The sequence below is a fragment of the Ruditapes philippinarum genome, unplaced genomic scaffold, assembly GCF_026571515.1.
Source record: "Ruditapes philippinarum isolate M1 unplaced genomic scaffold, ASM2657151v2 ctg304_1_1_1_1, whole genome shotgun sequence".
NCBI lineage: Eukaryota > Metazoa > Mollusca > Bivalvia > Venerida > Veneridae > Ruditapes > Ruditapes philippinarum.
The window spans coordinates 1-13,227 of NW_026860870.1; the positions used below are offsets into that span (position 1 = coordinate 1).

The 13,227-nt window shown below is 34.2% G+C and overlaps 1 protein-coding gene across 1 annotated transcript in view; it reads right to left on the reverse strand.

Annotated features, from left to right (window-relative positions):
• Positions 1 to 487: 487 nt before the first annotated feature.
• The window catches only part of LOC132713662 (uncharacterized), a 45,944-nt gene continuing 33,204 nt past the window's right edge, over positions 488 to 13,227 (reverse strand). Inside the window, exons 26-29 of the mRNA XM_060696312.1 lie at positions 10,681 to 10,776; positions 9,690 to 9,798; positions 9,146 to 9,204; positions 488 to 2,619 (exon numbers count right to left, since the gene is read on the reverse strand). Coding sequence (XP_060552295.1) covers positions 2,125 to 2,619; positions 9,146 to 9,204; positions 9,690 to 9,798; positions 10,681 to 10,776 — 759 coding nt within the window. The 3' untranslated portion in view covers positions 488 to 2,124. The remainder of the gene's footprint in view (positions 2,620 to 9,145; positions 9,205 to 9,689; positions 9,799 to 10,680; positions 10,777 to 13,227) is intronic.

Here is a 13,227-nt window from a genome sequence, read left to right on the forward strand (position 1 = left end):
GGAAAAGGAAGAAACTAACTATGATACCCACCAACTGTCCAGTTAACACAGTAGGTAGAGTGTTTGGACTGTGTATCAAAAGCAACCCGGATTTCATGCAGGTCACATTCTTTCCCTACAAAGGTCCATCATACTATATGCAATACATAACAAATGAAGTTCACTATAAATGGCTTGGCTTTTGCATGCTAAAAATCATGGACAGTAAACTAAATAGACGATATTCAAGTTTCTTATATAAATACAGGATTTATTTTCGAGTGGTATGAAAATAAATATTTCACAAGTGGCAGTAGCCACAAGTGAAATGTGATAATTTTTATACCACAAGATAAAAATAATCCTGCATTAACAGAAAAAAAACTTGAATTTTCTGTTTATAACATGTATATACTTTTTCTCTTTTTTTACCTAATGAATAGGAACTATATACTTTTATACGTGTCCTGCTGTAATATAAGGAGGAAAGTGAAAGAAACACAACAACTTCTAACATTAAAACTTTTATTTAATATAATACAACAATAACATTTTAGAAATATAACCAACTCTATGTGTAACAGAATTTGTCAGGGGTATAATAATTATTTAGACATAAAAACTTCATAACCATGCCAAGACAATTAAGTTATTTTTTTACATAATAAAATGACTATTTGTATAACATCATGTAAGAAATGCATCAAATCTTGAAAATAAACAATGTATACTAAGGTTAAAATCAGATTAAAAAATCAAACAGATTTATGAAACATGATTAAAATTCAGATAATAACAATTAATATGTGGTAATATTAATTAGCAGATTAAAAAATACAAGAACAGTTTACATTTTTTTATAGATGTTTTTATATATAAAATCATGTCTTATTGTTTTGTTTCCATTATTTACACTTTAAGAAAATTTGACAATTCCCATACACACATTTTTCATACCTATCTAAAATTTCTTTTACTTGAAATGATAATTTTTCACAATGTATGTCTAAAAAAGATAATTTGTGTCTTAAAATGCTATCCATCTAACAAAAATTCCATGCCATGAAATTTCCTTGCAATACACACAATAATTTCCAATTTTTCCCATAATTTACAGGGATTTCTGTTTCACAATTTGCTACAATGTCGATTTCCCCCTGTCTTAAAGTAATTCTACATGTAATGTAGGTTCATTAATTTCCCATTCTATGCCTTACATCTTACTAAAAAAATATCCAAGTCTAAAAATAATTCCCAGGTTTATACATACATAAATTTCAAAGATTTTTACCCTCTACAAGCCTTGTAACCATTTGAATTATGTAAAATAAATGTAAAAATAATGTAATGTCCATAAAATAACTAACCCATAACATGCTTTAAATTTGGAATCGTCCATTTAAAGTTAAAGGATTTCAATATCAAAAAACACAAATTGAGTTACCAACAGTATAAGAGACTGACCTGAAGTGCATGAATGTACAGGTTGGCCTGAATCGATACAGGTGGCAAAAGCCAGAAGATTAAGAGTTGAATATATTAAAATGGCAAGATGTACAAAATGTGTTATGATCAATAAATGAGCCGCGTCATGACAAAACCAACGTAATGCGTTTTGCGACCAGCATGGATCCAGACCAGCCTGCACGTCCACGCAGTCCGATCAGGATCCATGCTGTTCACTATCAGTTCTCTATTTGTAATAGAGTTTGTAAGCTAACAGCATGGATCCTGATCAGACTGCTCTGATGCGCAGGCTGGTCTGGATCCATACTAGTCGCAAACACATTACATTGGTTTTGTCATGACGCAGCTCAAATATATTCTGTCTTTTTATCAACAAACTGTTTATTATAAAAAATCAAAGAAACAAATACCATAAATGATAATTCATATCAAAATGTCTTGATAAATTAAACAAACATATGATTTATCTATACACCAAGCTTGTACAGAAGTACTATGTATGAGACACTGTCCATCTTCCCAAACAATTTCTATAACACATGTTAAAAATAGAGCATGTCATTTTACAAAGTTGAAAGTAGCACAATGTCTTTATACAAGACATAAAATACAACAAACTCGTAATCCACTGATTTTTGTCAGCACCCATGCTCAAAGCAATCGAGTAGTTTGCCCCTCCTACCCAATTTCTATAGATATTTCACACTCCACTTTATCATCTTTCTTTCTTTTCCCATCGTTATTAGAACTTCTACTACCTCCCTTGCTTTCACTACCCTTTCCAGACTTCTCGCCCACAGACTCACTTTCCACATTAGGTTTTAAATCTGTACGTTTACTGTTACTAGTTTTTGAACCACTTGGTCTGAATCTTTCACCACCTTCTTTACTAATACTAATCTGTTCAGATTTAGTATTAAGTGAAGGTTTGTCTTTATTATATTCAGGTTTTGTCTTTTCCTCATTCACTTTGCTAGAATTTACTTTTGACAAAGGAGAGTCTGTTGAATGTTTTATAGGAATGCCTAAGTAAGAATGGGTATCAATTTGTTTAGGTGACCCATCTTGTCCCACTGTATAATTTCCTAGTCTCTCCTTGCTGCTTCTTGACCCTGACCTTGACGCTGCAGCCATCTCCTGAATTGTCTGCTTACTCAAGATGGGAGCACTAACCTTGAAGAGAAATTAAATAAAATCATAATTATAACTGAATAAGACAACAAAAAAACCTGCAAATAGCTTTTATTCCTAAATCAATAGCCATCACAAATAGGGGCCAAAACTGATATTTTCTTATTATCAAATGAAGGTCAATGTCTTATTTTGAATAATTCAATCTAAAATTTTAGTCATAAATTTTGTTTTATACATACATGTATAAACCAAAATCATCAATTAATAACTAAATTGTAGCAAATTTCATAAAGGGAAAAAAAAACTTTAAGACTTTAAAGATTATTTTCAGTTTTTAATCATATGGTCAAGGTCATTCTTAAATTGCTCCACTTGATGGTTTATCTTTAATCATTATTAGTCCAAATTTAAATTAAATCAGTCAACAAATAACACAATTATAAAAAGCGATTTTAGAAATGTTCAATGATTTTAGCCTTACTTGTAAAGGTCATTTAAGGTCAATGCCATACCTTAACTGCTCAACAAGACAATTGTATAATGGTATGTGTTGGTTTGTTAAAACAAGAGGGCCATTATGGCCCTGAGGTCGCTCACCTGTATATTAGCCCCCCCCCCCCCCCAACGTTGCAGGGCCAATTTAACCCAAGGGCTTTTATTTGCACAAACTTGGTAGACACCCATAAGAAGATGTTTCATGCTAAACATCTAAGCTCTAGCTCATTGGGCTTTTTAAAAGAAGATTTTTTTAAAGTTTTTACTATACACATGTAGTTAAAAACAATGACACCCCTGGGGCCGGGCCAGTTTTGACCTCATGGCTTTTATTTGAACAAACTTTGTAGACACTTACTAGAAGATGTTTCTTGCTTAACATCAAAACTCTAGCTATTTGGGTTTTTTCAAAGAAGATTTTAAATTTTTGCTATACACATATAAAGAAAATCAATGACCCCCGGGGCGGGGCCAATTTTGACCCCAGGTCTTTTATTTGAACAAACTTTGTAAACACTCACTAAAAGATGTTTCATGCTTAATATTTTAACTCTAGCTATTTGGGTATTTTCAAAGAAGATTTTTTAAGTTTTTGCTATACACATATAAGGAAAATCAATGACCCCCGGGGCGGTGCCAATTTTGACCCGAGGGCTTTTATTTGAACAAACTTGGTAGACACCTATTAGAACATGTTTGATGCTAAATATCTTAGCCATAGCTCTTTGAGTTCTTTAAAAGAAGATTTTTTAAGTTTTTACAATATGTATATAGGGAAAATCAATGACCCCCTGGGGCGGGGCCAATTTTGACCCCCAGGGCTTTTATTTGAACAAACTTGGTAGACACTTATAAGAACATGTTTTATGCTAAATATCTTAGCTCTAACTCTTTTGGTTCTTTAAAAGAAGATTTTTTAAGTTTTTACTATATGCATATAGGGAAAATCAATGACCCCCGGGGCGGGGCCAATTTTGACCCCAGGGCTTTTATTTGAACAAACTTGGTAGACACCCATTAGAACATGTTTGATGCTAAATATCTTAGCTCTAGCTCTTTGGGTTCTTTAAAAGAAGATTTTTTTAAAGTTTTTACTATATGCATATAGGGAAAATCAATGACCCCCTGGGGCGGGGCCAATTTTGACCCCAGGGCTTTTATTTGAACAAACTTTGTAGACACTCACTAAAAGATGTTTAATGCTAAATATCTAAGCTCTAACTCTTTTGGTTCTTTAAAAGAAGATTTTTTAAGTTTTTACTATATGCATATAGGGAAAATCAATGACCCCCTGGGGCGGGGCCAATTTTGACCCCAGGGCTTTTATTTGAACAAACTTGGTAGACACCCATTAGAACATGTTTCATGCTAAATATCTTAGCTCTAGCTCTTTGGGTTCTTTAAAAGAAGATTTTTTAAGTTTTTACTATATGCATTTAGGGAAAATCAATGACCCCCTGGGGCGGGGCCAATTTTGACCCCAGGGCTTTTATTTGAACAAACTTGGTAGACACTCACTAGAAGATGTTTCATGCAAAATATCTAAGCTCTAGCTCTTATGTTTTTTAAAAGAAGATATTTAAAGTTTTTTCTTTCGGTTGCCATGGCAACCAGAGTTCTGCATGGAATTAAATTCTTTGAACAATTTTTAAAGGTGACCACCAAAGGAACATTCCTGTGAAGTTTGGATGAAATTGGCTTAGTGGTTTATGAGGAGATGTCATTAAAGTAAAAGTTTACGGACGGACGGACGACGGACGGACGGACGCCGGACGAAAAGTGATCACAAAAGCTCACCCTGTCACTTTGTGATAGGTGAGCTAAAAATTATCAAATCCGTCCAAAAATATTAAAGTTATGACTTATTTTAGTACAATTCAATAATTTTACATTGAAGGTCAGTCATTTTAAGGTCAAGGTAAAACATTTGCTTAAAATGACGGTTTTATGGTAAGTCTTGTTTTGTTCAAGTATCAATCAAATCCATCCATTAATAACAAAATTATAGCTTATTTCAGCAAACTTCAACAATTTTTGTGTCAAACTTTAGTTGTTCAACATAACATTTTTAAGGCAAGTCTAGTTTTGTTTAAGTATGATTAAAACCCATCCATTAATAACAAAACTAAGGTCAATTTTAGCAAAATTCAATAATTGAACCTTTAAGGTAAAGATCATTAAAAGGTCATTAGTTTGACCTACTTGAGGGTATTATAAATTGTTAAATGGGTTTTTATATGTATGAACATAATATATCCATTACTAACAAAGGTATATTCAATTTCAGCAAAATTTAAGCAATTAACATTGAAGGTCAAGGTCATTAGAAAGTCAATCAAATTCCGTATGATATGCCCAAATAGATATCATGTCAATTATTCATGTCAATATTCATTCAAATTGGTTGAGTTGTTCAAAAGAAGAAGCCAACAAAGAAGGCCAGACAATCACAGCCTCAAACCATTATACCCTGCTCCCATTCATTGGCTCATTTGATACTTTGATATGTAATATATGTAATACTGTATACCAAGGGTATATTGATACAATAAAATAATATTTTATGAAACTAAAACTGATACTAAAATGCACATAGTAGGAAATGCAAGCCAGTTTAAACCCCAGGCCTTTTATTTGAACAAACTTGGAAGACACCCATTAGAAGAGGTTTCACAATGTTAAGTTTTTACTACACACATACATGTATAATGAAAAACAACATTTCTACCCCACCTCCCTCTTACCCCCCCCCCCCCCCCGGCAGGGCCAATTTTAACCCAAGGGCTTTTTATTTGAACAAACTTGGTAGACACCCATAAGAAGATGTTTCATGCTAAACATCTAAGCTCTAGCTCATTGGGGTTTTTTTAAAGAAGATTTTTTAAGTTTTTTCTATACACATGTAGTTAAAAGCAATGACACCCCTGGGGCGGGGCCAATTTTGACCCCAGGGCTTTTATTTGAACAAACTTTGTAGACAATTACTAGAAGATGTTACATGCTTAATATCTTAACTCTAGCTATTTGGGTTTTTTCAAAGAAGATTTTTTAAGTTTTTGCTATATACATATAAGGAAAATCAATGACCCCGGGGCTGGGCCAATTTAGACCCCAGGGCTTTTACTTGAACAAACTTGGTAGACACCAATTAGAACATGTTTCATGCTAAATATCTTATCTCTAGCTATTCGAGTTCTTTAAAAAAAGATTTTTTAAGGTTTTACTATATGCATATAGGGAAAATCAACTAGAACTATCGCTGAATGCGATTCATACCCCCACCAATGTCCTTGACAGAAGACAACTTGGAAAGGTGGTTAAGGGAATAACTTAAGTGACACAAATACATAAAAAGAAATTATCTCTGGTGAAAAAAAAGACTAATTGTACAGGTAATAGTAAAAATATCTATTATCAAATCATGTTCGAAACAGTTACAAATAACCTTTCATTTTCCCAATATACTAAACTTTTTATAAGTCAATTTTTGACCTTCAAGTGTGGCCTTGACCTTCAGCTGGCACAAGGGTAAGATGGGTTCTGCACATGGCCCAATTGGAGTGAACATTTGAGTAAAGTTTGAAGAAAATCCTTCCATTAGTATAGAATTTATAGAGCGGACACCACATATTGTCTAGTATTGATTGTATGTAAATTTAAAGACTTAAAAAGGGGCATAACTTTGTCAAAATCCAATACAGAGTTATGAAACTTGAAATGCATATCGTAATTGTGACACCTCATATATCTTTTAAGTTTCAAGCAAATAGCTATGCTAGTTTCCAAAATATTCAAGAACATGTTTTAAACAAGAAATTTCTAAATCAATTTTTTACCTTCAAGTCTGACCTTGAAACCCTTTACCCGCACAAAGGTGACATGGGGTTCGCACAAAACCTGTTTAAGTGACATTTGGGGAAAATTTGAAGAAAATTCTTTCCCTTAAAATTTGGTTTATAAGTACCAACATATTGTTAAAAAGTGATTGTTTATTTGAAAATTAAAAAGGGGCATAACTTTTTAAAAACAATACAGAGTTAAAGAAAATTTAAGCTATCTTAAATTTTACACTTTTTTTATATTTAAGTTTTAAGCAAATACCTTTTTAGATTCGAAATATTCCCCAAATTTTGTTAAAATTAAAGAACCTAAAGTGTGACCTTACCTTAAGCCCCCAAAAGAAATGACATGGGGTTTGCAAAACTTGTTTAGGGGAAAATTTGAGCCAAATTTGAAGAAAATCTTTCAATAAGTGTAGGACTTAAAGAGCGGACACGACATACTGTGTAATATTTGATTGTTTGATATTTGACCTTCAATTGTGACCTTGACCTTGAGCTGACACATGGGCAACATGGGTTCTGCACATCCCATTGTTGAAATGAACATTTGAGCCAAGTTTGAAGAAAATCTTTCAATTAGGTGTAGGACTTACAGAGCGGACACGACATATTGTGTAAAATTTGATTATTTGATATTTGACCTTCAATTGTGACCTTGACCTTAAAATGACACATGGGCAACATGAGTTCTGCACATCCCCTTGTTGAGGTGAACATTTTAGCCAAGTTTGAAGAAAATCTTTCAATTATTGTAGGACCTACAGAGCGGACACGACATACTGTCTAATATATGATTGTGTTTGATATTTGACCTTCAATTGTGACCTTGACCTTGAGCTGACACATGGGCAACATGGGTTCTGCACATCCCCTTGCTGAGGTGAACATTTGAGCCAAGTTTGAAGAAAATCCTTCAAGTGGTATAGGAGTTATAGAGCGGACACGAAAATGGAGACGGACCGACCGACCGACCGACCGACCGACGCGACAAAGCGAATCCATTATAGCCCCCCCCCCCACATTTTGTGGTGGGGGTATAATGACCCCCTGGGGCGGGGCCAATTTTGACCCAAGGGCTTTTATTTGAACAAATTTGGTAGACACTCATTAGAAGATGTTTCATGCTAAATATCTTAGCTCTAGCTCTCTAGGTTCTTTAAAAGAAGATTTTTTAAGTTTTTACTATATGCATATAGGGAAAATCAAAGACCCCCTGGGGCGGGGCCAATTTTGACCCCAGGGCTTTTATTTGAACAAACTTGGTAGACACCCATTAGAACATGTTTCATGCTAAAGATCTTAGCTCAAGCTCTTTGAGTTCTTTTAAAGAAGATTTTTAAAGTTTTTACTATATGCATATAGGGAAAATCAATGACCCCCTTGGGCTGGGCCAATTTTGACCCCAGGGCTTTTATTTGAACAAACTTGGTAGACACTCACTAGAAGATGTTTCATGCTTAATATCTAAACTCTAGCTATTTGGGTTTTTTCAAAGAAGATTTTTCAAGTTTTTGCAATACACATATAAGGAAAATCAATAACCCCGGGGTGGGGCCAATTTTGACCCCAGGGCTTTTATTTGAACAAACTTGGTAGACACCCATTAGAACATGTTTCATGCTAAAGATCTTAGCTCAAGCTCTTTGAGTTCTTTAAAAGAAGATTTTTTAAGTTTTTACTATATGCATATAGGGAAAATCAATGACCCCCTGGGGCGGGGCCAATTTTGACCCCAGGGCTTTTATTTAAACAAACTTGGTAGACACCAATTAGAACATGTTTCATGCTAAATATCTTAGCTCTAGCTCTTTTAGTTTTTTAAAAAGAAGATTTTTTAAGTTTTTACTATATGCATATAGGGAAAATCAAAGACCCCTAGGGCGGGGCCAATTTTAACCCCAGGGCTTTTATTTAAACAAACTTGGTAGACACTCATTAGAAGATGTTTCATGCCAAATATCTAAGCTCTAGCTCTTAGGATTTTTTAAGGGAAGATACTTAAAGTTTTTTTCTTTCGGTTGCCATGGAACATTCCTTTGAAGTTTGGATGAAATTGGCTTAGTGGTTTATGAGGAGATGTCATTTGAAGTAAAAGTTTACGGACGGACGACGGACGGACGACGGACGAAAAGCGATCACAAAAGCTCACCATGTCACTTTGTGACAGGTGAGCTAAAAATGCTTAACATGAATAATATTACATAAAAGGCTAACAAACACATATATACCTTGTTAGAACCAGAGCGTCCTGTTTTCTCTGAATTGGTCACATTATCCCTTTGTCTACCTGCAACACAAGGGAGATAAATACTATAATACTTCGATATTAAGCAAATAATATGTATCCCTTATTGACAAAAATGTAAGCAACTTCTCAATTCATATATGAATGAAACAGCGACACTGACATCCCGGTAAGTACAACAGCTCTCCCTATTCTTTGAAAAGTCAAGCTTAATTTGAGTATGTCACTTAACCCTTAACTGGCAGGAACCAAAAGTGATAAGCCTTTGCCACCAATATAGAGCCAGGCCAGCCTGCAGCTCCATGCAGTCTGAACAGGCTCCATACTATTGGTAACTCATTTTTTCTTTTTTGATATACAAATCCCTTTGAATAGACTGTTTCAAATTAAAAGCTGGACAGATCCATTATAGAAATATAGCAGGTTAAGATAGGGGCTATTAAGTAGCATACACAACCTTATCCAAGTGTAATGATGCTGCAAGCAGTTTTAAATAATCTCAAGTTACAAATAATACGAATACAAACTTTTTGATTTGTCCACAGCTGTAGAGGTTCTAGAGGTATGTGATGACCTTGAAGATGACCTTGTAGACTTCTCTGGTGTTGGCTTTCGTGCCGGGTTTGATCTATCTCTCTGCAAACAGTACAATTTATTTACAGATAATTCAGTTTGGCATGCTGTACATATAATTGATTACTACAATTATTCACATGAAAATAACAAAAATCAGAAAATAATGTAATCTATTTTAGCTCAAATGATTAACTATATTGCCTTACATGACATCAATGGTAACAATCTAGTATGTCACATATGCAAACAATATGTTTCGGCATGCTGAGAGCCCACATGCACATACTCCTTAATTATGGTTGATATTAGTTACCTCTGTTGCTTAGACACTCCAGGTGCATTTTGAAAACTGTTTGATAAAATAACATATCAATCCAACATAGGGTTATAAAACAAAAAGTTAACTCTTAGGTGGTATGTGTTACTAAAAAACGCAAAAATTTCTTCCTTTACTACCATCTACACATTAAGGTTGTTCATCCCTGTAAGTTTAAGTAAAATCTGCCATCCGGTTTAAGAGGAGTTGCGTTCAAAAAATTTCTACTTAGTATATAATGATAAAATCAACAAAGGGCCACAATTCTGTTAACTTTGGTTGCAGTAAAAATTCCTTCCTTTTCTGCCATCTACACATTAAGGTTGTTCATCCCTGTAAGTTTAAGCAAAATCTGCCATCCGGTTTAAGAGGAGTTGCGTTCACAAGATTTCGGGACGTACGGACGGACTGACGGACGGATGGACGGACAAGTGCAACGCTATATGCTCCCACATTGTGGGGGCATAACCAGAGAGTCTGAAGGCAATCATACTCATTTCAATTGATTTGAGGTTTTGCGTACCATTCAAGTTATACTCTGATACTACTACTTACATATGTTTTTTTAAAACTACACCTACTAAAATACTGTTTTAAATTTCAGCTGAAAAGCACTTTGTTCTTACTTTTTCCTTTGTAGAAGTAGAGGAATGTCTATCTCTGTCTCTCACCCTGCTACTGCTACGTCTGCTGCTGCTGTGACTATTGCTACCAGCAGACTTCTGAAATTGTCAATTTATTGAACACTGAAAAGTCACCAATATATGAATGACAACAATATTCTTGGCATACTGCCAAAAGGTAACATATGACACCTGCTTCTGGCACACACACTGATAAGGCATTCTCACACTAATTCAAAGTTTATTCCTTCAGTTAAATGTTCACTCTCCCTTCCAATCATCAACAAATCTCTCAGGCTCTAAGACAAGTAAATCAAATAACGCTTATATAGATACATTTGCATAGTATGTATATTTTTATATAACCTTCACTACAAACCTTATACCTTACATTATCTACTCCAAAACTAGAATCAATATTAGTTTCTTTCCAATGCTCCTACTTGAAATAATTATATTCCATTTCCTAAAACTAATCAATCGTCATTCAATGATTTCAACTTATGTACCCACATTTGTGTGCAACAGGAGCTGTTAGAAGAGATAACAAACTAACATATCTTCACACTGGACAGTAATAAAGAGATGTGTATCTGACGTATATCAAAGGAAAATCTATGGTCATGTTGCTTCATTAGAAAGCAAATGTAAAAATATTGCACAGCATGCATGACAGAAAACAAACAAACACAACCCATCCCCTCCCCTCCCTTTGGGAATTCTTAAATTTATTTTGAAAATATGAATTTTGTCATATCTATGTAATATCCATGATGATAAAATGTATCAATTTTATGTTTCAAGTTAAATATCCTTAGACCTGCTGAAATCAAAAGTGACAAGCCACTGCAAACAGTGCAGAACCAGGTAGGCCTGGCACATCCATGCTCTATACTGCTGGTAGCTTGATTTTTGTATTTCAATACTGAAAACCCTTTATCTTTGAATGGACTGTTCCAAATTCAAAGCAGGGCAAATTCAATAATACAAATTCAGCAGGGTAAGTAATGAATAAGATTCCACAAAAATAAAGCTTAAAATGAAGGCAAGGATATAGTGGGAATAATTAGTGAAATGTAAGTGCCAGAGTTAATTACATTCTTACTTAATATAGCCTTTACTCCTATATAAAATGATCTTGCTAGAACTTACTTTCATACCTACTTAAACATTGTCATTGGATCAAGCTTTCAATGCTACTTTAACTTAGCATAAATTCTTTACTTTAAATACTCAAATTGGTTCCTCTTGATGCCACATAAAGGAAGTACCTATGCTTCACCTAAATTATTTACCTCCTCTTGAAGCTACTTAAAATATCTAATTTTCACCTTAGTTCTTTGTTTCCTCTTAAGGCTACTTAAGGGATATATATATGCTTTATCTAAATTCTTTACCTCCTCTTGAAGCTACTAAAAGTATCTACACTTCACCTAAATTCTTTAACTTTTCATAAATCTACTTAAAGCTACTGTCCTATACAAAATGGGTCTAAAACATCAACAAATTTGTTTAAAGCTATCAAATATACATAGAAGTAAAATTTGCAGTTCCACAAGGTAACGGTTATTATGTTTCACTTGAGGCAAATATAAACACCCGTTATCACACCGGTTAACATGCAACAAGCAGGACAGCTTGATGCAGGTAGAACTAACTATATAAATGTCAGTTTTAAACCGGAATAATAATATCTGTCATATGTTGCGGTTCGGACCGGAATATCCCATTGGGCGGTAACGAGGCTTGCCGAGTTACCGCCCATGGGCGGGTTCCCAAGGGATGGATATTCCGATCCGAACCGCAAACATATGTAAGATATTTTTTCTTGCATATTCTGCCATTTTATTTCATATTTAAAATGTTCTACCTCAATATGATATATGTTCATGGAAATTAAAGTCATTTTATCCATTACTATTTTCTTACAATAGCGCATGAACTTACAACTTTAATAACAACGGCGAAATGACGTCATCCTAAGTACATATTTCCGTTCTAAAATGATGTCATTTTAACGCGGTTCATTCATTATGTGCGCTAAAATGACGTTGTTGTTTGGCACGCGACTCATCTGGCACCCCCCATGCCAGATAAAATTTCTGGCATGGGTAAAACTCACAGAAACGCCAGTCTGCTATGCAAGAATACCAAGATATGTTATTCTTTTTTTTTAGTCTCTTTTTATAGATATAATTTTCTCTGATATATTATGCAGCAATTGATTGCCGGATAAAAAACTTACCAAGTGCACAACTGTTCTACCTGCAACCAAAGGATCTACTTGCAACCAGTTAATGGGTGTGTTTATAATTTAAGTCAATATTTACAAAATTAAACATTGCAATGGTTAAAAGTTACAGCATAATAAACATTGCAATAGTTTACCTCAAAGTTTTTTTGTCGGACAAGACATGTATAAATCATCTAGTTAAATATAAATGTACAAGCCTGTGTTGAAATTTGATCTTGTCATGATATTTTATTTCAAAAATGCCCAACCTACAATGTGTGGGATAGTAGCTTTAAAGTGGATAGCTATGCTTTGTC